Below are 23,311 nucleotides of genomic sequence, written 5' to 3' on the forward strand. Positions count from 1 at the left end.
AGCGCGCCCCAAAGTGAGCGAGATGTCCCAGTGGGGAGCAGTCCCTCAGCACCCCAGAGCGAGGAGGACGCAGGGGTCCGCGGTGGCTGCAGAGGAGACACCTGTGGAGGGCGGTGAGCTGGTGGCCTGGGAGCTGTCAGCAAGGGCGGCCGGCTGGTGACGGGGGTTGCCCAGAGGCGTCTGGGGCCGTGTGCGTGAGGGCCGAAGATTTCAGCCATGCCTCACAGCTCCGACAGCAGCGACTCCAGCTTCAGCCGCTCTCCCCCTCCTGGCAAGCAGGTAGGGTCCCCTTCCCGCCCCGCTCCCAGGTCTCAGCTAGAGGGGCAGGTTTCTTTGTCCGGCCCCAGAGCACTAGGGAGGCAGGAAGTGGCTTGCAGCATTAGCACTGAGTTAGACTGGGGACTTGGCGTTTGCAAGAGCTGCGCCTGGTAGTGGAGACCCTCTTCCGGCCTCTGGCTCTGCCAAAGCCCGCAGTCTCTCCACTCCCTGAGGGTGCCCACGGCCTCACTGGGTTCCCACCTTGAAGCTTTCTAGAAAGCAAAGGGGGAGATGGAGATCAAAGAACGTGGAGGAAGGGGCCGTCCTTCTGCAAGGCAGTAGCAAGGGAGCAGAGGGCTTTCAAGTGGGCTGTGGGCAGGCCAGCCCCAGCCCTAGGCCTGCTGTGTCCCATGGGGAGGCAGGAGAGCAGAGAGGAAGGCGCAGGGGAGGGAGAGCGAGTCAGACGGGAGGAGGACCCGCACAGAAGGACGTCCCTGCTGAGGCACTCCTCTGTGGCCTGTGAGGCCAGCGCGGTGAGAGGGATGCTGGGCTGCGCCCAGCACCTCTTTGCCAGGTGACTTCTAGACAGGAGGAAGGAAATAAAGGAGGAGGCGGCCCTGGAAGCTTGTTGGAGACATTTGCTAGTAGCTCACCTCAGCTCTGGAGAGACTGGGAGATCCAGGAGCCTTAAGAGTTTAGACTGATTTCCAAGTCAAAAGTTTTCAGCTTGGGAGTTGCCAAAAAGTAGGGGACCCTACCCATCTCACAGTTTCCAGGGCTTTCTCTTTGCCTCCTCCTCTTCTTCCTCCTTTTTTTTTTTTTTTTTTAGGTCTGGGGATGAAACCCAGGGGCATTCGACCTCTGAGCTACAATCCTTGCCCTAATTTTTATTCTTGATTTTTGCAACAGTGTCTCACTAAGTTGCAGAGGGCCTCACTAAGTAGCTGAGGCTGTCTGCAAAACTCAGGTGTCAGCCTCCTGAATGCTGAGATTACAAGTGTGCACCACCACGCCCGGCTTTACCATCTTCTTGACATCCTTTCCCTAGGAAGTCTTCTTCCTTCTCATTCAACATATAGCCATAGATTAAAATCTTCTCTATGCGTGTGGTTTAAAAACTGCATCCGTGGCCAGTTGTGGTGGCATACACCTGTATTCCCAGTACTTGGGAGGCTGAGACAGGAGGATTGCAGACGAGCTTCAGCAATTTAGTAAGACTCTGCTTCAAAATAAAAAAACAAAAGAGGGCTGAGGGTATAGCTTGGAGATAGAATGCTCCTGGGTCAAATTCCCAGTACCAAAAGCAACCCACAAATAACTATATTCTTTCCTTAGTGCAGATAAAAAGGCTTTCAAAATGCTGCACGTGTAATCCCAGCATTTGAGAGACTTAGACTGGAGGATCACGGTTTATGGACAGCCTCAACTATTTAGCGAGGCCCTTCACAACTCAGTAAGACCCTGTTTCAAAAATAAAAAGACTAAAAAAATAGGGCTGTGGGTATAGCTCAGAGGTACAGTGCCCCTGGGTTCCATCCCCAGTACTGAAAAAAAAAAATGCTGCAGCCAAATTAAAAGTTTATAAACATCTGATAGGGCATCTATCATAAGCACCGGACAAAAGGTGGCACATGCCTATAATCCCAGTACTTGGGGGGCAAGAGGGGAGGATCACAGGTTTGCAGGCAGCCTCAACAATTTAGCAAAGCCCTCAGCAACACTTAGATCCTGTTTCAAAAAAAAAAAAAAATAGAGCTGAGTGTGTAGCTCAAAAGTAGAATACCCTAGGGTTCATCCTGAATAATCACTACTCCCCAACCCCCCCCAAAACACACAAAAGAAAGAAATCAGCAGGGTGCTGGAAAAAGTCCCAGTGAATACCTCTAGAGGACAGACAGTCCAGTCCTCTGTTCAAGATGGTATCAGAGTGGCTGAGACTGCCTGGAAGTCGGCTGTTCTCTTCTTAGGAAGGGGATTACTCATGATCTCCATGGTAACCTGGTCCCCGGTTCTCTTAGAGGAAGAGCACTTCCTTCCTATCTAACCCAATGCCTTCCTACTGCAATGACCGGGAAGTATTGGATCTGTGGGATCTGTGCCCCTCTGTCCTGCAGGGATGTTCCAGGGAGCCGGGCCGGAGCTGCAGACAAGCTTCTCTCCAATACCCATGCTAACTGCAGCATCTGAGCAGCTTCAGCAAGCCTTTGTGGCCCAGGGAGGACATGCCAATCTATCAAGTGTCATCAGTGAATACCCAAAGGTCTCCTTATCCTCCCAGGCCCACCACAGCAGCTAACCTCCAACTCACCTAATGTAGTAATTGGCATTCTATTTGTTTTTCCTTTTTTTTTTTGTTTGTCATTTTTTTGGTTTTTGGTTTTTTGGTGGCACTAAGGATTGAAGCCAAGGGAAGCTACACCCCTAGCCCTTTTACTCTTTATTTTGAAATAGGGTCTACCTACGTTGTTGAGGGTGGCCTGGAACCTGCGACCCTCCTTTCTCAGCCTCCAAGTGTTGGGATGACAGGCATGAGCCATGGCATCTGGCTTGGCTGTCCATTAGTACTAAACATTGTGCTCAGGCCGTGGGGGAGGACAAGCTGGCTGAGCACCACGGAGAGAATAAAGGCAAAGAAAAAGCAGCTCTGGGTGGGGCCTCCGCCCATGGATGGGGCAGAAGCCCTCATGAGATACAAAGCAGGGACGTCACTGGTGGCGAGGGGGTCTTGGGAAGGCTTCAGGCTCTGCACCAGAAGGCACGGTGCTCCTGATTGTGTGAGCTCTCGGGCCAGCTCTTACAGCCTCGGTGTAAATGAATGATGCCCACCAAACCAAACCGAGGCCTTAAACAGGAGCACCCCTGAAAGCACTTGAGCAGCAGCTGACACATAGTGGGTGCTTAACAAAGCTTTGGAAAGAAAAAAGATCAGCAAGAAGATTCTAGGTCAAAAAATGAGAGACGGGGGGGAGCCACCCTGCCCAGGAGGGGAGGTGATGAAGCACACTTCATTGCCTTAACCATGGTCACCAAAAATAACCCTGTTGAGGCCTTGAGGTCGCGTGCCTCCTTCCTGTGGCTTGTGGCCAAAAAAGGAATAGAGAGACCCAAGGATGTATAATGGGGCATGGGAAAGTGTGCCCCTCTGCATGCCGGCTTTTGGTAAACAGGGAGATGAAGACATGGAAGGATGGGTGAATGGATGGATGGATGGATGGATGGATGGATGGATGGATGGATGGATGTATGTCTGCTTTAACTCAGGAGAGAAGAGCAGACTCACCTAATCCCCACCACCTCTGCTTCCCAGGACTCATCCGACGATGTGAGAAAAGTTCAGAGGAGGGAGAAAAATCGCATCGCTGCTCAGAAAAGCCGACAGAGGCAGACACAGAAAGCTGACACCCTGCACTTGGTGAGTGTCCAGACCTCTCTTCATCCTCTCGGGCTGTTGCTTTGCTCCCCACACCAAGGGCCCTTGGACCACAGCTTTGATTCTGCCTGTGGGGCTGCGAAAATGGAGAAAACAGAGGGCGAAGGCTGTAGGAAGGTGGAGAGGGAGGGGTCTTCTGAGCCAGGAGGCTGGAAAAAGAAATGAGTCTTTCTACCCCAAAGGACTGGACAGGTAGACGAGTTGGGCGTTGGCTGGGTGGAAGGCAGGACTACCTGCTCGTGGGGGTGGGGGGTCAGCCAGAGAGAGCTACATCTGTCCTGAGCCATTGTGAGCCAAAAGCAAGGCTGACTTGGGGAGGGATTTAGAAGATAAACAGCCAGTTGTGGTGGCACACACCTGTAATCCTAGAGCTTGGGAGGCTGAGACAGGAGGATTGCAGGCTCCAGGCCAGGATGTGGTAACTTAGAGAGAGACCCTATTCCAAAATAAGCAATAAGCCAGGCGTGGAGGCGCATGTTTGTAATCTCTGCTCTTGGGAGGCTGAGACAAAAGGATTGCACAGGTTCGAAGCCAGCCTCAGCTACCTAGTGAGGCTCTCAGCAACTTAGTGAGACCCTGTTTCCAAATAAAATATAAAAATAGGTATGGGAGTATAGCCCGGTGGTAGAAAGCATCTGGGTTCCACCCCCTGTACCACCAATAAAATAAAATAAAATAAACAATAAAAGGGCTGCAGTATAGTTTGGAGGTAGAGTGCCTCTGGGTTTAATCCCCAGGATAAAAAAATGAAATAACATGAAAAGAAGAAGATAGTGCGTGCTTTGGGGAGCCTGTTATCCTGAAGCACTAACACCACACATAATCTCATCATTCACATAATCTAGGGGGTTAGCTGGGTAACCTCCCCAAGGTCCCTGCATTTGAGACCAGGAAGACTATGGGATGCTGTACCTTACTTCTAAGCATCACCAAAGATGCAGTTGCTATCATTAATGGTACCCTGAGGGGTCTGTGAAAGGTGTAATTCCAAGAGCACTTATGTGGGATGGTCACCAAGCTGGTTGAGCTACCACTAGCTTCTTGACTTGGGCAGGCCAGGAGCCCTGGGGGCGGCTGATCGCAGTCCACTGGGGCCCAAGGCCCTAGACAGCGCCCCCAAGTCCTGACCGCAGCAGTGCCTCCCCCTCCTCTCCCACACCTTCCCCCTTCCCTCTCTTCCCTCTGCTCTCACTGGGCTCTTGTTCAGTCAGCTCCTACTTCCCTGCTCCCTTCCTCTCCCATTCCTCGTCCATTCCTCTAGCAGCTCATCTTCCTGTCCTTCTTTCTGAAATGTTTCTATGCCCCCGGTGGTCTAGTAACTTCAGGTGCTGTGTGCCTGTTACTGTCACCCTGCACTCCATTACGAGGTGGGATTACAATGCACCAATCAGAGTGTATTTAAAAAATGCAACTGGCACCAAAAGAGAATGAGCTTTTGTATTTATTTGGATGGTGAGCATGGCAGCCGGCCAGTTAGCATAGCTGTTTTCACCTTACTAAGAGTAAGTAAGATGTAGTTGTGTTTTTTTTTAGGGGAATACTTTTTTTTCCCCTTTTTTTTTAGCTTTATGAGAAAACCAAAACCAGGCTGCACCTGCCTCTCTGATGGATGCTTGTGTTGTGTTTGGAGTGCACTAGGCATAGCTCCATTGCAAGCTAATAGTGTTTGAAGTTCACAAAAATGTGTCACACTAGTAAAATAATGAACGGACAGCGAGTCCGTACCAACTGTGATGAGCACTTCAATGTTAAGTACCTGGTACCCCTGCTATGGACACCTTCCCCGGGATTTCCTGTGGCCTAGAGTCTCACGGCACTCCCGTGTACTGACATAAACTTGAGCACCTATGAGCTAACGCTTTCTCCATCTGAGTCGGCTTTACATTTAATATTCTAATATTCACCAACTTAAAAGGATAAAGTCTTCCTTTATTTTTTGTGGTTCTAGGGATTGAACCCAGGACCCAGGGCATTCTACCTCCAAGCTACACCTTGAGCCTGATTGTGTGTGTGTGTGTGTGTGTGTGTGTGTGTGTGTGTGTGTGTGTGTGTGGTACTGGGGATGGAACCCAGGGGCATTCTACCTCTAAGCTATACCCCCAACCCTATATTTTTATTCTTTGTTTTGAAACAGAATTTTACTGAGTTGCAAAAGGCTTCACTAAGTAGCTGAAGCTGTCCACGAACCATGATCCACCTGTCTCAACCTCCCAAATGCTGGGATTACAAATATGTACCACCATGTCTAACCTGAGCCTGATTTTTATTCTTTATTTTGAAACAGGGTCTCACTAAGTTGTGGAGGCCTCACTCAATAGCTGAGGCTGGCCGTGAACCCAGATTCTCCTTCCAAGTACTGGGATTACAAGTGTGCGTCACCACGCCAGGCAAAAATCTTCCCTTTTTTTTTTTTTGTGTGTGTGTGTGTGCAAGCTCCCAATGTCCTGAAGCTAGCAAACTGCAATGAACTTATACATTTTTAATATTTAAAAAAGAACCAATAAAAAAAATGAAAAAAAAGTAGTTGGATGTGGTGGCACACACTTATAATCTAAGTATTTGGGAGGCTGTGATAGGAGGATGATAAATTCAAGGCCAGCCTCAGTCATTTAGCAAGACCTTCAGCAACTTAGCAAGAGTCTGTTTTAAAAATAAAAATAAAAAAAACCAGGTTGGGGGTGGTGTAGCTCAAAGGTAGAATGCCCCAGATTCAATCCCCAGGAGGAGGAAGAAAAAGAAGAAAGAAAGTAGAGCTCAGGAGCTTGGTGGTGAGGAGGGCAGGGTTTGAATCCCAGCTCTGCCACTGGCCCTCCAAGTGACAGAGGGAGACAGCTATGATGTCCCTGAGGCTCTGTTTTGTTTGTTTGTTTTGGTGGTACTGGGGGTGGAACCCAGAGGCTTTCTGCCTCTGGGCTATACTCCCAGACCTATTTTATATTTTATTTGGAAACAGGGTCTCACTAAGTTGCTGAGAGCCTCACTCAGTAGCTGAGGCTGGCTTCGAACCTGTGTGATCCTCCTGTTTCAGCCTCCCAAGCGCGGGGATTACAAGCGTGCGCCACCACGCCCGGTGAGGCTCTGGTTTGTTATCTATAGAATGGAAAATGACAAGAACTATTTTGTAGAAATAGTGCAACACTGGGCCTGGCATACAATAAATACTAAAAAATTTAAGTACAATAAGAACAGTAGTACAAGAAGCAAGAAAAAGATAAGTCACAACTAAGATTGTATACACACATGTTTTCATAGAGCCTCAGGGCTGAGATATTTCTTAAAGCCTAGAAAACTCACTTTTGGATGCCTGAGAACCCACTACAGCCAAAAGGATCAGGTCACTTTTAGTGATGGATAATTTGCTTCCTCCTAATACATATGCAGAGGAGACTTCCCTGTTAGCGGTACCCGGTCTCCCTGGAAATTGCACTGGTCTTGTCCACCCCCTCAGGGGCATATCAAGGAGCTAACATATATGTCTCTTTGATACAGAAAGGTTTTTGTCTCTGACTCAGCTATTTCTTTCTGTAAGAGTTAGAACCAGCTGATGTGGTGGCATAAACCTGTAATCACAGTGCTTAAGAGGCTGAGACAGGAGAATCGCAGGTTCAAGACCAGCCTCGGCAATTTGGTGAGACCTTGTTTCAAATTAAGACATAAAATAGGGCTAAGGGTATATCTCAGAGGTAGAATTTTCAGTCCTCCCCCAAAAAGAGAAAGGAAAGAAGGAAGGAAGGAAAAGGAAGGAAGGAAGGGAGAGAGACAGAAAAAGAAATGAAGGAAGGAAGGAAGGAAGGAAGGAAGGAAGAAAGAAAGAAAGAAAGAAAGAAAGAAAGAAAGAAAGAAAGAAAGAAAGAAAAGGGGAGACCCAAAAGATTTGCAGAATTATGCTGCTGGCTGTAACTACATTGCAGTAATATCTGTAATCTCTGGAGCTTGGGGCCCCTGTTCCCCGAGTCATGGAGTCAACATGTCCGCACTCACACCCCAGCCTCCATCTCTAGAATGTTCCATTTCTCCTGCATCTGAATACAAACTTCTTCCCCACTCCTTTCTTTTGAGCACTGCAGTGCTCACTCTTTGCCCAATGAGCAGGTCACATCAGCGTCTACACGGCAGGCCCAGGGACTGCCGTCAATACAGCTTGTGTTTCTTAGCTTCAGGTAGAAGCGACGTGTAAATCGCTACCATCAAACACGGGCCGGCTGTGGTTTGAACTTTTGGTTTCCTCTTAGTTGGCAATCACCCTTCTTCTCCATCCTTTACCCTCTTAATTATTTCAGGTAGAAAAGCTTCTGGTTTACCATCGGTGTCTTAGGTTTCAAGGCTGGGTTTGCCCTTGACTCCCTTACATGCAGAGGTTCTGGAACTTTCTCTGGTCCTCAGTCACGACCACTATACTCACCCGCCTGGAATGTACAGACCAGGGTTCAGAAGCTGCTGAGAGCACAGTGCCAAGTAAGGACCACGCTTATCTTCGGTTCTAGCCTCAGATAGGCTGGGGTGATGTTGTTTTCTTGGTATCAATTGCTACTATTATCGTGTGTGTGTGTGTGTGTGTGTGTGTGTGTGTGTGTGTGTGTGCTCGCACATGCACTACTGGGGATTGACCCCAGGGGCTCTCTACCTCTGAGCTTCACCGCTAGACCACATATATGTGGTCTTTATTATTATTATTATTATTTGGAAGGAGTCTTGCCAAGTTTTTGAGGCTGTTCTTGATCCTGCAATCCTCTTGTCTCAGCCTCCCATGTACTAGGAGTATAGGCATGCGCCACCACACCTGTCTACTGCTATCTATCTTAAACTTTCCAGACAATTACCTAGTCTTTCCATGAGAGTATGGGATGCTTGCTATTAAACAGTTTGGGTGTCTGTCCTATAAATGGCCTATACCAAGATGCTGTGCAATGATTATTTTTAAAATGACGCTGAGGGAAGGAGTCTCTCGTGATGACTGTTATAAAATGGGCTAATCCAACATAAACTAGGTCAGGAGGTTGTTTTTGCAATTGGGACCAAAACAGAGCCCACATGCTGTTCAATTAATTCTCTTTCTGTTTACTGTCTCATGCGGGCACCCTTAATACTTGGCCTCTTTCTCCATCAGGCAACTGTAGGCTCCACCAGGTGGAGTGCAGGCATTGACTAGAAATGGGAAAGGCACAACTTGACCCGTTAGTTCTTGAAAATCTCACTAGCTAATAAGTGGATCCAAGATAATCAGCTGAAAAACTTTTAGAAATAACTCGGGAATGCAGGCAGTTTCCAAAATTAATACAAAAAGCAATGATTAATTTTTCTGAACTGTAGATGGAACCCAGGGGCATTCTACCTCTGAGCTACACCCCCAGCCCTATTTTTTTTATTTTTTATTTTTTATTTTTTGCGGGTCTGGGGACGGAACCCAGGGGCATTTGACCTCCAAGATACACCCCCTGCCCTATTTTTTATTCTTTATTTTGAAACAGGGTCTCACTAAGTTGCGGGCGGCCTCTCACTAAGTAGCCGAGGCTGTCCGCGAACCACGATCTTCCGGTCTCAGCCTCCCGAATTCTGGGATTACAAGTGTGCGCCACCACGCTCTGGCTCCCCAGCACTATTTTTTATTCTTTACTTTGAAACAGGGTCTCACTAAGTTGCAGAAGGCCTCACTAAGTAGCTGAGGCTGGCCGTGAAACAGTAATCCTCCTGTTTTAGCCTCCCAAGTGCTGGGATTATAAGGGTGCACTACTATGCCCAGCAAGTAATGACTTTTTTTTTTTTTTGGTAGTACTGGGGTTCCTGGAAACCCTTCTACCTCCTGGCTACACTCCCAGACCTATATATATATATATATATATTTATTTGGAAACAGGGTCTCTTAAGCCAGCGAGGCTGGCTTCGAACCTGTGCGATCCTCCTGTCTCCTCCTTCCAAGTGCTGGGATTACAAGTGTGCGCCACCATGCCCGACCTAAGTAATGACTTTTTATAAGCAAATTATAACCAATTAGTAAACACAATGGGAAAAATTTCAGTTATAATACCACCACCAACAACAAATGCAAGAAAGGCATATATTATTAATTAACTAATTAATTTGTACTGGAGATCGAACCCAGAAATATTCTACCTTTGAACTATACTCAGCCCTATTTTATTTTGAAACAGAATCTCAGTAAGTTGCAAAGAGACTCACTAAATTTCTGAGGCTGACCTCGAACCTGCAATCCTGCTGTCTCAGTTCCCCAAGTACTGGGATTACAAGCGTGTACCACCAAACCTGACTCACAGGAGTTAATTAAATAAAAATCTTTAAAGTTATCCTAGATGAGTTTGAAATATTAAAATATTAAATGGAAATATATACTTTATATAAAGATAATAATCTTCATTAAATTAATCTATGAACTTAATGTGACCTAAATAAATGCCCCATAAGGTTTTCTGGAAGTTGGAGAACTAGATAAAGTATTCTAAGTTCTCAGTGAAAAAGAACTAAGTGAAAATTGCCTTAAAAAATCCTAAAGAAGGACAATTAACCATATGTGGTAGCACAGGCTTATAATTCCACTACTTGGGAGGCTGAAGCAGGAGGATTGCGGGTTCAAGGCCAGCCTAGACAATTTAGTAGAACCATCAGCAACTCATTAAGACCCTGTTTCAAAATAAAAACATTAAAAGTGCTGAAGGTGTAGCTCAGAGGTGTAACACTCTGGGGTCCCATCCCCAGTTCCATGGTGGGGAGGTGGGGGGCGCAGGAAGGAGGTAACGAGAGATTAGCCGACTAAGTTAAAACAATGTAGAGAAGACAGGCAGGGTAGATTACAGAAACAAACCCCAAACAAATTCCAGTCTTAAGACCCAAGTGTACATTACAATTCCTAAGTCATTAGTATAAATCGAAGCAACCAGGATGGCTTTTCAAACCAGTGAGAGAAAGCTGAATTATTCAATGAACAGAGTTAGGACAATGGCTAGTCACTTGGGGGAAGAAGAAAGAGTTGGATCCTTCATTCCTTATGTAATGTACACAGATTACATTTATTTATTTATTCAGGTCTGGGGATGGAACCCAGGGGCATTTGACCTCCGAGCTACATCCCCTGCCCTATTTTTTGTTCTTTCTCCTCCTCCTCCTCCTCCTTCTCCTCCTCCTCCTCCTCCTCCTCCTCCTTATTCTTCTTCTTATTATTATTATTATTTTATTTTTTTTGGTGGTACTGGGGTTCCTGTAAGCCCTTCTACCTCCGGGCTACAGTTCCAGACCTATTTTTTATATTTTTGAAACAGGGTCTCTTACACCAGCGCGGCTGGCTTCGAACCTGCTCGATCCTCCTGTCTCCGCCTCCAAAGCGCGGGGATTACAAGCGTGCGCCACCACGCCCGGCTTTATTCTTTATTTTGAAACAGGGTCTCACTGAGTTGCAGAGGGCCTCACTAAGTAGCTGAGGCTGAGGCTGTCTGTGAACCACGATCCTCCAGTCTCAGCCTCCCAAAAGCTGGGATTACAAGCGTGTACCACCACGCCCGGCAGATTAAATTTAAAAAACAGAAAAATAAAATAAAATTTGAAATACACAAGCATTAAGAATTTATCTTGATAGGAAGAAGTCTTTTTCAAGTACAATACAAACCCCGAAACCAAGAAGGAAAAACCTGGTGTATATTACTTTTATTCATAAAAAGTGAAAATTTCTGTATAGCTTAAAATACGATATGCAAAATCAAAGGCAAATGACAAACTGGATAAAAATATCTGTAACACGACCAAAAAAGGCACAATCACTTAATATATGAAAGCTCTTATGAATAGGAAAACGATGAACTCTCTGAAAGAAAAATGAGCAGTGATTATGAAGTCAGTTTTCAGAAAGAGAGAAGTAAATGGCAAATAAATACGGGAAATGCTGATTGAAGCAAAAGTGAGATTTCTCTGCCAGGATGGCAAAAATAAAATGCTGCAGATAACGATGTTGCCACCATAATGGGAAGGCAGGAACTGTGGCACACTTCTGGTAGGAGGAGAGCTGGTACGACCTCACTGCAGGGCAATTTGACCAGGTCCGTCCAGACTGTGAGTACACATACCCTGTGATTCAGCACACCCAAGAGTCTAGGCACAAACACACAGATTATATGATTCTGTACATTTAGAGATGATCATTAACCCATTCTTATACCCCAGCCAGGAAACAAGCTAAGTATGCATCAGCAAAGGAGTGATTAAATAAATTAGTTTGTCCATTCAGGGGAATATTAGGGAGCTGTTAAAATTAGAGTTACATCTGAGAGTGATGGTCTGAAAAGCTTATCAGATTTCTATATTCATAAATGAAAAAGGCATAAATATGGTACCTAGTTTGCTTCAACTTGTGTTTTTAATAGTAAGAAGGTGTGTATGCATAAGCATACAAATAAAATTTTTCAAATACATTACCAAAGACATTGCTAATATTTTTTCCTAAAAAGTAAGAATAAAGATCTAAGGAGAGAGAAAGAGATTTTTTGCATTATTAATTTGGATTTTTAAAGACCAACTGCTTGTAAGCGGGCGTGGCGGCGCACGCTTGTAATCCCCGCGCTTGGGAGGCGGAGACAGGAGGATCGCGCAGGTTCGAAGCCAGTCTCGCTGGCTTAGGAGACCCTGTTTCCAAATAAAAATATAAAAAATTAGGTCTGGAACTGTAGCCCGGAGGTAGAAGGGTTTCCAGGAATCCCAGAACCACCAAAAAAAAAAAAAAAACAAAAAAACAAAAAAACAAACAAACAAAAAACGATCAACTGCTTGTATTTTTATAATATAGATGTTGAAATTCTCAACATTAAGCATTGCTACGCCTGCATTAGGATGCTTCCTTTTCTAATTTTGATATCACACCCCAAGCAGTCCTCCACTGTGACCTTTAACCCTGAGACATACTACACAGGCCTCTCCGGGGACACAGCTGTTGGTGGGGACCTGAGAGAGCTGAGGCCCACAGTACTAGACGAAGCCTATGAGGGAGGCCAAACCTGTTTCCTGGAGGAGCCATGCTGGTGATTGTACGGGTGCTCTGGTGCCTGATGGCAGGCATAGAGGATTCTGAGTCCCTGTCCAGCATCGGTGGCAATGGGAATTGAGATCAATTGAGAAGCAGCGTTGCCAGGTGTGGTGAGGCACACCTGTAACCCCAGTGACGCAGGAGGGAGGCTGAAACAAGAGGCTCACAAGTTCAAATCCAGGCCAGCCTGGGCCACTGAGTGAGACCCTGTCTCAAAATACAAAATAAAAAAGGCTGTGAATGTAGCTCAGTGGTAAGAGTGCTTGTCTAGCACGTGCAAGGCCCTGGCTTTGATCACCAGTACTGCAAACAAACTCAAACCAAAAACAAAGACACAAGGAAGGAAGGAAGCAAGGGAGAGAGGGAAGGAGAAGGGAGAGAGTTAAAATATTATTTAGGAAAAGGCTAAAAATGGAGGCGATGGGGGCAGTCAGCAACGGTGGGTCAGAGCCATGCTGTTGGTGAGTGGGATCTGGTCTCGAGGAAGCCAACTTTGGAATCTGGATCTATGACAGAAAAATCATGAGTATGAATTATACGTTAAATGAAGCTTTGGGCTGATGCTACGAGACACAAGGTGTTTACAATAGAGGGAAACTGAGTCAAGGAGAAAAGGAAATTCATCTAAGACGGGAGCTTTCTGGACCTCCATAGAAGGGCGCTATTGGCTTGGGCCTTCAGGGGAGGCTGGGGAGAGAAGACTGCTATAGCTCTATTTTATCCCTGGAGTTCTTTTTCTCTCTCGGAGAGACTATATGCCTTGATGCTTATTGGTCCAGAGAAGTCATGGGTCAGTAACACACAAAAAGAATGTTCTGGCTATTCTCACCCTTTAAAAGTTCAATGTAAAAATCAGTGAACCATCTAAGGAAAGAGAGATGCCCCTCTTGGACTTCTGTTGTTAGGAGTTCCTTTTTGAAAACATAATCATTGAGACTGGTGTTGTGGCTCACGCTTGTAGTCCCAGTACTTGAGAAGTTGAGATAAGAAGATTGTAGGGTCAAGGGCAGCCTCGGCAACTTAGTGAGAAACTCGGCAACCTAGCAAGACACTGTTTCAAAATAAAAAAATAAAATGAAGTTGGGAGTGTAGCTTGGAGATAGAACGCCCCGGGGTCTAATCCCCAGTCACACACACACACACACACACACACACACACACACACACACAGATATACACTTATACACTTGAACACATGACTATACTGGGCACTGTATGTTAAGTACTCTGCCAACAGTATCTACTTAATCTGTACAAAAGCCTTGTTTGTGCAAAAATAACTTGTCCAAAGTTATGCAGCTTAAAACTTCAGTACTCATCTTCCTAATCACTGCTGTCTTTCTCTAAGCTTGTGTGAAGATGTGTTTCCTTTCTTGTGGTAGTGGAGCTTGAACCTGGGATGATATACCACTGAGCTATACCCCTAGCCCTTTTTATTTTTATTTTTTTTACTTTCTAAGTTGCAGAGGCTGGCCTTGAATCTATGATATTTCCATCTCAGTCTCCCAAGCACTAGGATTACAGGCTTGTGCCATTGTGCCCAGCAAAAATGTATTTATTTTCCCTATTATTTTCCTTAAATCGCTTCTTGAGTTTTTTTCTTTTTTTAAAAACAAAGTTCTCTTGCCGGGCGTGGTGGCGCACGCTTGTAATCCCCGCGCTTGGGAGGCGGAGACAGGAGGATCACGCAGGTTCGAAGCCAGCCGCGCTGGCTTAAGAGACCCTGTTTTCAAATAAAAATATATATAAAAAAATAGGTCTGGAGTGTAGCCCGGAGGTAGAAGGGCTTCCAGGAACCCCAGTACCACCAAAAAAAAAAAAAAAACCATAAAAACAAAAAACAAAGTTCCCCCAAATTTATGTTTTTCCCAATCAGCTAATAAACCTAGTCAAGAAAGAAAAGATATTTCTATAAATATATAAATTGAAACCATTTAGGGGGAAGGATGCAGAGTAATAAACATTAACCTTTTTTTTTTTTTTTTTTTTTGGTACTGGGGTTCCTGGAAGCCCTTCTACCTCCGGGCTACACTCCCAGACCTATTTTTACATTTTTATTTGGAAACAGGGTCTCCTAAGCCAGCGCGCGCGACTGGCTTCGAACCTGCGCGATCCTCCTGTCTCTGCCTCCCAAGCGCGGGGATTATAAGCGTGCGCCACCACGCCCGGCCAAACATTAACCTTTGAAACAGTAATTCTACTTATACATGTTTGAAGCAAAATTGATTATAAGGATGCTCAATTCATCAGTATTTGTTAATGGCAAACACTTTATCAATACTTTAAAACCAGGTAGTTAATAACAAGGCATTAAGTATAGTAGGATATATTTATACAATAGACTGTTATGCTGGCATTAAAAATGACTATGTAAGCTGGTCCTGGTGGTACACACACACCTGTAATACCAGTACTTGGGAGGCTGAAACAGGAGGATCACAGGTTTGTAGCCAGCGTTGGCAACTTAGCGAGACTCAGCAACTTAGAGAGAACCTGTTTCAAAATAAAAATGTAAAATAGGTCTGGGAGTGTAGCCCGGAGGTAGAAGGGTTCCATGCCCAGTACCACAAAATAAATAAATAAATAAATAATAAATAATAAATAAATAAAATAGGGTGAGGGTGGGGTATAGCTCAGAGGTAAAATGTCCCTGGGTTTAATCCCCAGTACCACACATATACAAAAGAAATGACTATGAAGACCTGTATTTATCAACTTAGAAAGATGTCAATGGGATAGCATTAAGTGAGAAAAGCAAATTACAAAGAGTATGCAGAGAATAATCTTGTTAATATAAAATCTATGGTTTGGGGTTGCATGTGTAAACGGTTGCATGTGTAAAGAGCAATCTGGAAGGATATTCTCTGAAATGCTACTAGAGCTTGTTGTCCAGTGGTTGAGTTTCAGCAGTCTACTTGCTCCTGGTACTTTTCTGCATTCTTAAAATTATGATCGATGTGTTCCATTTTAAGAATCAGAAGCAGTCTAAAAAAGTGATTTTTGGGGAGAGGGGGGAACATGCCCATGCTTATTCCCCCCAGGACAGATGAGCATGTTAGGTTTTGGAAGCGCATTGCAAAGGACTGGTCTGAGGCCAGCAGAACAGGAGTCTGGTCCCAGGGCACGCTGACAGCTGCCGTTCTGCAGATGTCTTCAGGATGCCTCCCTCAACAGCACATAGGCTTCTTCTCTTGAGAACAGCAGGAGCCTTGCCAGAGCCTGGCTGGGCTGCTGGGAGGTTTGCTTAGTCTCTTCTGCAGACTCAGTCTGGTCCCTGCTTCCCAGGGGGATGGGTTGGGTCCACAGGACAGAGGCCTCTTCAGATTGTGGGATATCAGTACAGGATCTCATCAAGGGTCCACCTGGTGGCTTTGGGGTGGGAGGAATAATAATTATCATGGTCACATTACTTTGTTTGCAGAAGTACAGTATTAAAAAGAAACTTAGAGACCTCTTAGGGCAACCTATCATGTTACCAATAAGGAAGCTGTTGTCTTTCTCTAAGACACCCAAGAACCCAGACCTCTGGCCTCCCTACCAGTCTGCTTGTGTCTTGTTCCATTTTGCTGAACAGAACTTTGCTATGCAAGTGATGTAGATCCCATCCATGGGATGCGGATCTCATCCATGTTTTTTTTTTGTTGTTGTTGTTGTTTGTTTGGTATTGATGATTGAACTCAGGGGCAAGATACCTCTGAGCTACACTCCCAGCTCTTTTTATTTTTAATTTTGATCTCACTAAGTTTACAAGGGTCTTGCTAGGCTGCTAAGGTTGGCCTCCAACTTGTCATCCTGTCTCAGCCTCCCTAGTAATGAATTTACAGATGTGTACAACCACATCTGGCTCCTGTATATTTGTTTGCAAAAGCTACGCTGAGAAGTAGGCCATTAATCAGAACGTCTGGACGATCCAGGCTCTGACCAGCTCCAGACACAAACAAATAGCAAGAGACTAGAAAAAGTTCGAGGTCGATGGGAGTTGTTGTTTAAACATTTCTTTGTTTAAAAGAGGTGTTAAAGTAGTAACCCAAAATTAAAAGGACAGTGACATTTTGGGGGAAAATATTTGCTTTGAATTAAATAGATGAATATTTAATGTTTATACTAAGAAAGAACATCTTTTAAAGAAAAACATCAAGACTCCAATCAGTAAGTGGGCAGAGGCTACAAACAGAAAGCTTAAGCAACAATTTCCCTTTCAAAATGAAAATGAGCTAATTTTGTATTCTGATTACCACAGTGATAGACACTAAGGCAGGGTTTCTCAACCTGGGCACTATTGACGTTTGAGTACAATAATTCTTTGGGGTGTGTGTGTGTGTGTGTGTGTGTGTGTGTGTGTTTGTGTGTGTGTGCATTATTCTGTGTATTGTGAAATATAAACTACAGTCTACCCAACAGATGCCAGTGGGACCCCCTCCCCAGTGATGACAACCAAAAACATTTTCAGAACTGGCCAAATGTCCCCTGGGGGGATAAGTGACTACACTGAGGCAGACACTGGGAAAGTTGATCTTCTTCCTTAGCTTCTTAGTTTTAAGTTATCACTTATAACACTAGCATGAAGTTACAACACCTTCACAAAGCTAGTTGGCAAAAATAAATTATTTAAAATTCCTGGGCAATTATTATTTAAACTGAGCTGGGCATGATGGTATACTTGCAAACCTGTAATGCCAGTACTTGGGAAGCTGAGACAGAAGAATCACCGGTTCAAGGCCAGCCTCAGCAATTTAGTATGATTCCTCTCAGAAACATAGCAAGATCTTGTTTTAAAGATTGGAAGTAGAAAGCCCCTGGGTTCCATCCCCAGTACCACAAAAAATAAATAAATAAAAATAGAAAAGGGTTAGGATCCAGGCATGGTGACCCATACCTGTAATACTAATATTTGGGGGCTGAGACAAGAGGATTACAGGTTCAAAGCCAACCTCAGCAACTTAGTAAGACCTTGTTTTAAAATAAAAAGATAAAAAGGGTATAGCGTGGGAATAGAATGCCCCTGAGTTTAATCCCCAATACCTTCATTTTTTTTTTAACACTTAAATGATCCTTTGTGCCAGGTATGGCTTGCTGTAGGTACTGTAGTAGTAAAATTACACAACTTGTGTGGCACATGCCTGTAATCTCAATACTTGGGAAGCTGAGACAGGAGGACCACAGGTTCTAGGATAGCCTCAGCAATTTAGTAAAGCCCTCAGCAACTATTGAGACCCTGTTTCAAAATAATAAAAAAAAATAGGGCTGGGGGTGTAGCCCATAGGTAGAATGCCCCTGGGTTCAATCCCAAGTACCACAAAAAATGTAATAAAATAAAATTTCTCAAGTTGAGCTGGGCATGGTGGAGCACGCTTTGTAATCCCAGTACTTTGGGGGGCTGAGACAGGAGGATCACAGTTTGTGGACAGTCTCAGCTACTTAGTGAGGCCCTCTGCAACTTAGTGAGACCTTGTTTCAAAGTAAAGAATAAAAAATAGGGCTGGGGGTGTAGCTCGGAGGTAGAATGCCCCTGGGTTTCATCCCTAGTACCATAAAAAAAATTTCACAAGTTGTAGTGAAATTGATATAGTATTCAGTGCAAGAGACACTGTATGTGTACACCTTGCTTTTACAGCAATGCTTACCACAAACTGAAAGACTGACTTGCCCTTTGCCCTGCTAATCTCTCTCCTAGGAATTTATCCTAGGAAATAACTGAACAAAGACAAAACCAGTATGCATCAAGGTGTTTTTTTCTCACATTATTTATAATGGTGACATTTTGATAGCAACCAAAAACTCAACATTAGAAGGCCATCGTAAGTAACCTGTGGGTCATCAATGTGATGGAGAAGCCACTAAAAATAATACTGATAGTGACTGTGTAGCTATGCCAGAGTCATGACCGAAAGCCAAGCACAAATTGTATGTATACTGTGGTTGAGATTTTATAAAAGTATGCATGCTTGTTTAAAATGATAAGATTACAGTATGTTTGAATTAAAATAGGTATGTTAGGGGACTGGACCGTGCTTTAATTTTTTAAAGCCTATATTCAATGTAGCTATACTGTGAGCTTTTATTTTAAAAAGAAGAAAGTGGTCAAATAGATAACTAAGGGAACTCTGGAAGGAATTGAGCAAGAGGACAGAGAGGATATCATGAGCTAGAATTTGGAGTCAGGTTTTGGTAGGAGACCTTACAATTAGCCTCCAAATTGGAAAATGAAGAAAGAGCACTAATAAACATTACACCAGGACAGCGGGCATGAAGTGGGACAGCCTCAGGAGACATCTGGTCATCCTAGACTTAGGGGCACCAAGGAAGGATCTAGTGCACTCATGAAACGTCAAAGGAGCCCGGTGCAGTGGCGCACACCTGCAATCCCAGGACTTGGGAGGTGGAGACAGAAGATTGCAAGTTTGAGGCCAGCCTTTGCAATGTAGTGAGACCTTCAACAACTTAGTGAGATCCTCTTTCAAAAATAAATTCACAAAGGAAATGATGTTCAGAGTCAGGCTAAGAGCCAAAATTCCTAGGGCCAAAAAAGCTGTTGTCAGCAACTGAGGCCCCTGTAGCTCGAATAATTTTTGGGTCTTTAGCTGGTGCAAGAGCATGCCTTACCATTCACAGAGAGGGCGGATGCTGCAGGACATTATCTAAACAGAACCCATATTCCCAGTACTGGAGCCCATGTCAGCAGAAATGATTCATCTATTCAACAAGCATTTGTCGTCTCCCTCTGTGCAGGTACGGGCTGTTCTAGGCACTGAGAATATCGCAGTGACAAGGCAGACTGTGTCCCCAATTTCACAGACCTTACATTCAGTCCAGAGTCTGGAAAACAGACAAATAAAGGAACACACTAATCACACAGTGTGAACAGTGCTTCAAAGAAAATCAAATATTGCTCTGTTGAAAGGGACTAAGGCAGGGGTGAGGGAGGGGGAGTGAGCAGCAAAGGCCAACCTGAGGCCCTGACATCCTGACCTGGGAGATGGAATGCCAATCATAGAGGAGGCTGGGAGGGTCTGGGGAGCTGGCCTGTGCAGGCCCTGAGGCCAAGCCCAGAGTGAGATGCCCGAGATGTCTGGCGAGCAGGACCGTGGGAGTAGGAGCTCCTCACGAGGGCCGCGAGCTGGAGTGGCGGGAGGCAGGGCAAGGGGCTCAAAAATAATTCTAATCTTGTGTGGAGGATTTCTCTGAACCTAAATTCTGATCACAAAATGGGGTGCAAGAGCACCTCAATTGAGCTGGATGGACGAGGGTTTAAATGAGAGCAAATGCAAAAACAAAGCATCGTATTTTTTTCTTCTGCATCAGGAAGAAAAGCAGGCTTAAAGATGCAATGTAGGCAATCTGCCTTTGATTTGTTTGAATGCAGAGGGCCTGGCCTCTTCCTATAAATGATTGCAATATATTCTCATATATGAATGCATATGCCCTTCTTCCTGGTGGCTTATAAAAACTTAAGGGACAATTGTTCCTCTGTCTTGACTCTTCATCACAACTGCCTGTTTCCTTGGTGTGCTGTGGATGGGGAAGGTCAAATACGAGCCTGGGAAATCGCATGCAGAGTTCTGCAAGTGGTGTGATTCAGATGCTCCCAGATGGCAGGGCTTTTAAAAAAGAAATAAATCTCTGAGATACCTTTGTCACTATCTTGAGCTATGAAAGTACTTGAATGTTGGGCTAGGTACTTCTTCAGAACTCTCATGGATATCTCATGTTTACTTGGTAGACTATCTTCATAGACACTTCTCAGATTTTGTTAATTATTACAGGTTCCAAATTGGCACTCAAGTAGCAGGACATTACTGAACACTTAGCATGTGTCAGGCCCTTTCCTTGTAAATGAGGACAACACAGTGACAACAGTAGTAGCTCCCTATCCTCATGGGACTCCACAAGCCAAAAGGGAGCTAATTTGAGAAGTTTCAATCAAGTTATCTGAGCAGAGCCCCACCTCTTGCCTTTCCTTCCTAAGAGTGAACTATCCTGAAGGCTATCGCAGGTTCAAGGACAGCCTCAGCAAGTAGTAAGACTCTCAGAAAACTAGCAAAACCCTGTTTCAAAATAAAAATGGCTGGGGGTGTAGCTCGGAGGCAGAATGCCCTTGGGCTCAATCCCCAATACCACAAAACAAAACAAAAAAGAATGAACTGTCCTGGGCAATAGAAATTGTTTTCACCAAATATAAAAGTGCCTCAATAGGCATTTTCTTTTAGAAAAAGAAATTAACTTAGAAATATTTCCAACTTTTTAAAAATTCCTTATATTTATACTTTATATGATTTTAAAATATACTTAATAAAACAGATTAAGTAGTTGGGCATAGCGGTGCATGCATATAATCCTTGGGAGGTTAGAGGCCAATATCAGCAACTTAGTGAGGCTCTTAGCAAAGACACTGGTTTTTTTTCTTTGTTTGATTGTATTTTTGTGGTACTGAGGGTGGAACCCAGGGGCTTTTCTACCTCCAGCCTACACTCCCAGACCTACTTTATACTTTATTTGGAAACAAGGTCTCACTAAGTTGCTGAGAACCTCACTAAGTAGCAGAGGCTGGCTTTGAACCTTTGTGATCCTCCTGTCTCAGCCTCCCAAGTGCGGAGATTACAAGCGTGTGTCACCACACCTGGCTAAGACCCTGTTTTAAAATATATAGGGCTGGGACAATACCCCTGGGTCCAATCTCCAGTAAAAAATAAAAAAATAAAAAGTGAAAAGGAGAGAGAGAGAGAGAGAGAGAGAGAGAGAGAGAGAGAGAGAGAGAGAGAGAGATACTATTTACAGTTCTCCAGGTGACGGCAGCATGCAGACAGAAGTGAGAATCATGACCAGGACCTTGGACGCCCGTCAGACACTCATGGTAGAATGTGTACAGCGAGGGCAAATTGTATGGATATAGTCCTAGATACTCTATTCCAACAGCCTGATAGCTTAAAACAAAGCAGACACTTCAAATCTTTGCTTTAATGGCAATTATCAGTCATCTCATTGTTATCTGCTTTCCCAAACCGGGCTTGCTGCGGGTAACCCTCCTTACTGGAGGGACCAGTCACTATTGCATTCAGCTGCGAGTACAGGCACGCCATCAGCTGGGGGCATCACCAAGTCACGTTTGCTCCTCTGACAGAACAAGAAGTTCAGAAGCAGATAGACCAGGCTAGCGCAAGGGAGAGGCAAGCCCCCCAGGCTGCACAGCCAGCATCGGTGTGTGGCTCTCTTCCTCGAGCATGCAATATGGCTGGCGAACTTCCAGACTCCAATCTGTGTGGAGGGAGGGTGGCCTTTTGACCTTGCAAGGTTTTGCCTTTTTAGTGAGAAGTTTCGCCACCCCTTCCCCACACTTTTGTTTCTATCTCATTGGTCAGAATTCTGTCACATGATCACCCCTAGCTGCAAAGGAAGCTTGGTAGTTGAGTGATTCTTTTCCCAGTCTCTCTGGAGACAGGCAAGGGAGGGGGTTCAGGATGGATGCTGAGGGAGCCAACCTACAGTGTTTTTCACATTTTGAGTCAATGTGATTATAATCTTGAAAGCCAAGGAACAAGTGACAGTGTTTTAACCCGGCGATTCTAGACAGGGACTGAAGGCAGGGCTAATGTTTGGTTAAGGCCCAAGAGTGGAGATTCCTACACACATGCACATCATTCAGTGCAGACCCCGTGGTCTGGCAATTCCTCTTCTCCCCTTGCGTGAGAGGGAGGGCTTGGGGCTCACTGTCCCAGGAATGGTGAGAGATACAGGCATAGATCTTCCCGCTGCGCGGAAGGCTTTCGACTCAAAACCTGGCCTGGGAATGGTGGGCTCCTTCCTCTGTGTGCATGTGATACAAGGGCTGGTGGAACACAGGGAACCCTACTGGAGACTGAACATGTAGTTGGGTATGAAGGGTACACTTCAAATACCAATCACTCGAGTATAAGTGTGAGCTTAAAGGTCACCTTACTAATAAATAGCTGCACGTTCTGTTGAGGAGGACACACTCAGGGACTTATCTTCGCCCTTCTGGAAATCATGATTCGAAAATACAAGGAGCCGGGCGTGGTGGCGCACACTTGTAATCCCAGCATTTGGGAAGCTGAGACAGGAGGATCGTGGTTTGAGGACAGCCTCAGCTACTTAGTGAGGCTCTTTGCAACTCAGTGAAAACTTGTTTCAAAAAAATAAAAAAATAGGGATGGGGGTATAGTTCGAAGGTAGAATGACCCTGGATTCTATCCCCAGTACCACACACACACACACACACACACACACACACACACACACTAAAAATAAAAATAAAATAAATAAATAAAAATAAAAATAATAAATAAATAAATAAATACATAAATAAAATCAAGGAGAAGGTCAAGGTGCTGATCTGGAGCTGGCATGGAGGAGGACCAAGCTCTGCTCAAGGCTCCTGGAGAGTCCCTGCGAGGGCCTGGGGTAGAGCCCAGCTGGAAATGCCAGCCTGTCCGTAGTCTCTGTCCCAACTCGGCTGCCTGGGGTAAGGGAACTGCCTGGGGATTCCCCCTCACTTGAGAGCTCTTTGAGTGACCCCTCTTCAGCCCCTCCAAGAGGGGATTTCCCAGAGCGTTCCCATGCCTCCTCCTTTGCCACCCCCAAACTGC

General features: G+C 45.0%; 1 protein-coding gene across 1 annotated transcript in view; it reads left to right on the plus strand.

Moving 5' to 3' along the window:
- Positions 1-216: 216 nt before the first annotated feature.
- Positions 217-23,311, plus strand: part of BATF (basic leucine zipper ATF-like transcription factor) — a gene marked incomplete at both ends in the record, with an annotated part of 28,856 nt that continues 5,761 nt past the window's right edge. Inside the window, 2 exons of the mRNA XM_080708256.1 lie at positions 217-279; positions 3,566-3,670. Coding sequence (XP_080564382.1) covers positions 217-279; positions 3,566-3,670 — 168 coding nt within the window. The remainder of the gene's footprint in view (positions 280-3,565; positions 3,671-23,311) is intronic.

This window comes from Muscardinus avellanarius (assembly GCF_963383645.1).
Source record: "Muscardinus avellanarius genome assembly, chromosome: 12".
Classification (NCBI taxonomy): Eukaryota; Metazoa; Chordata; class Mammalia; order Rodentia; family Gliridae; genus Muscardinus; species Muscardinus avellanarius.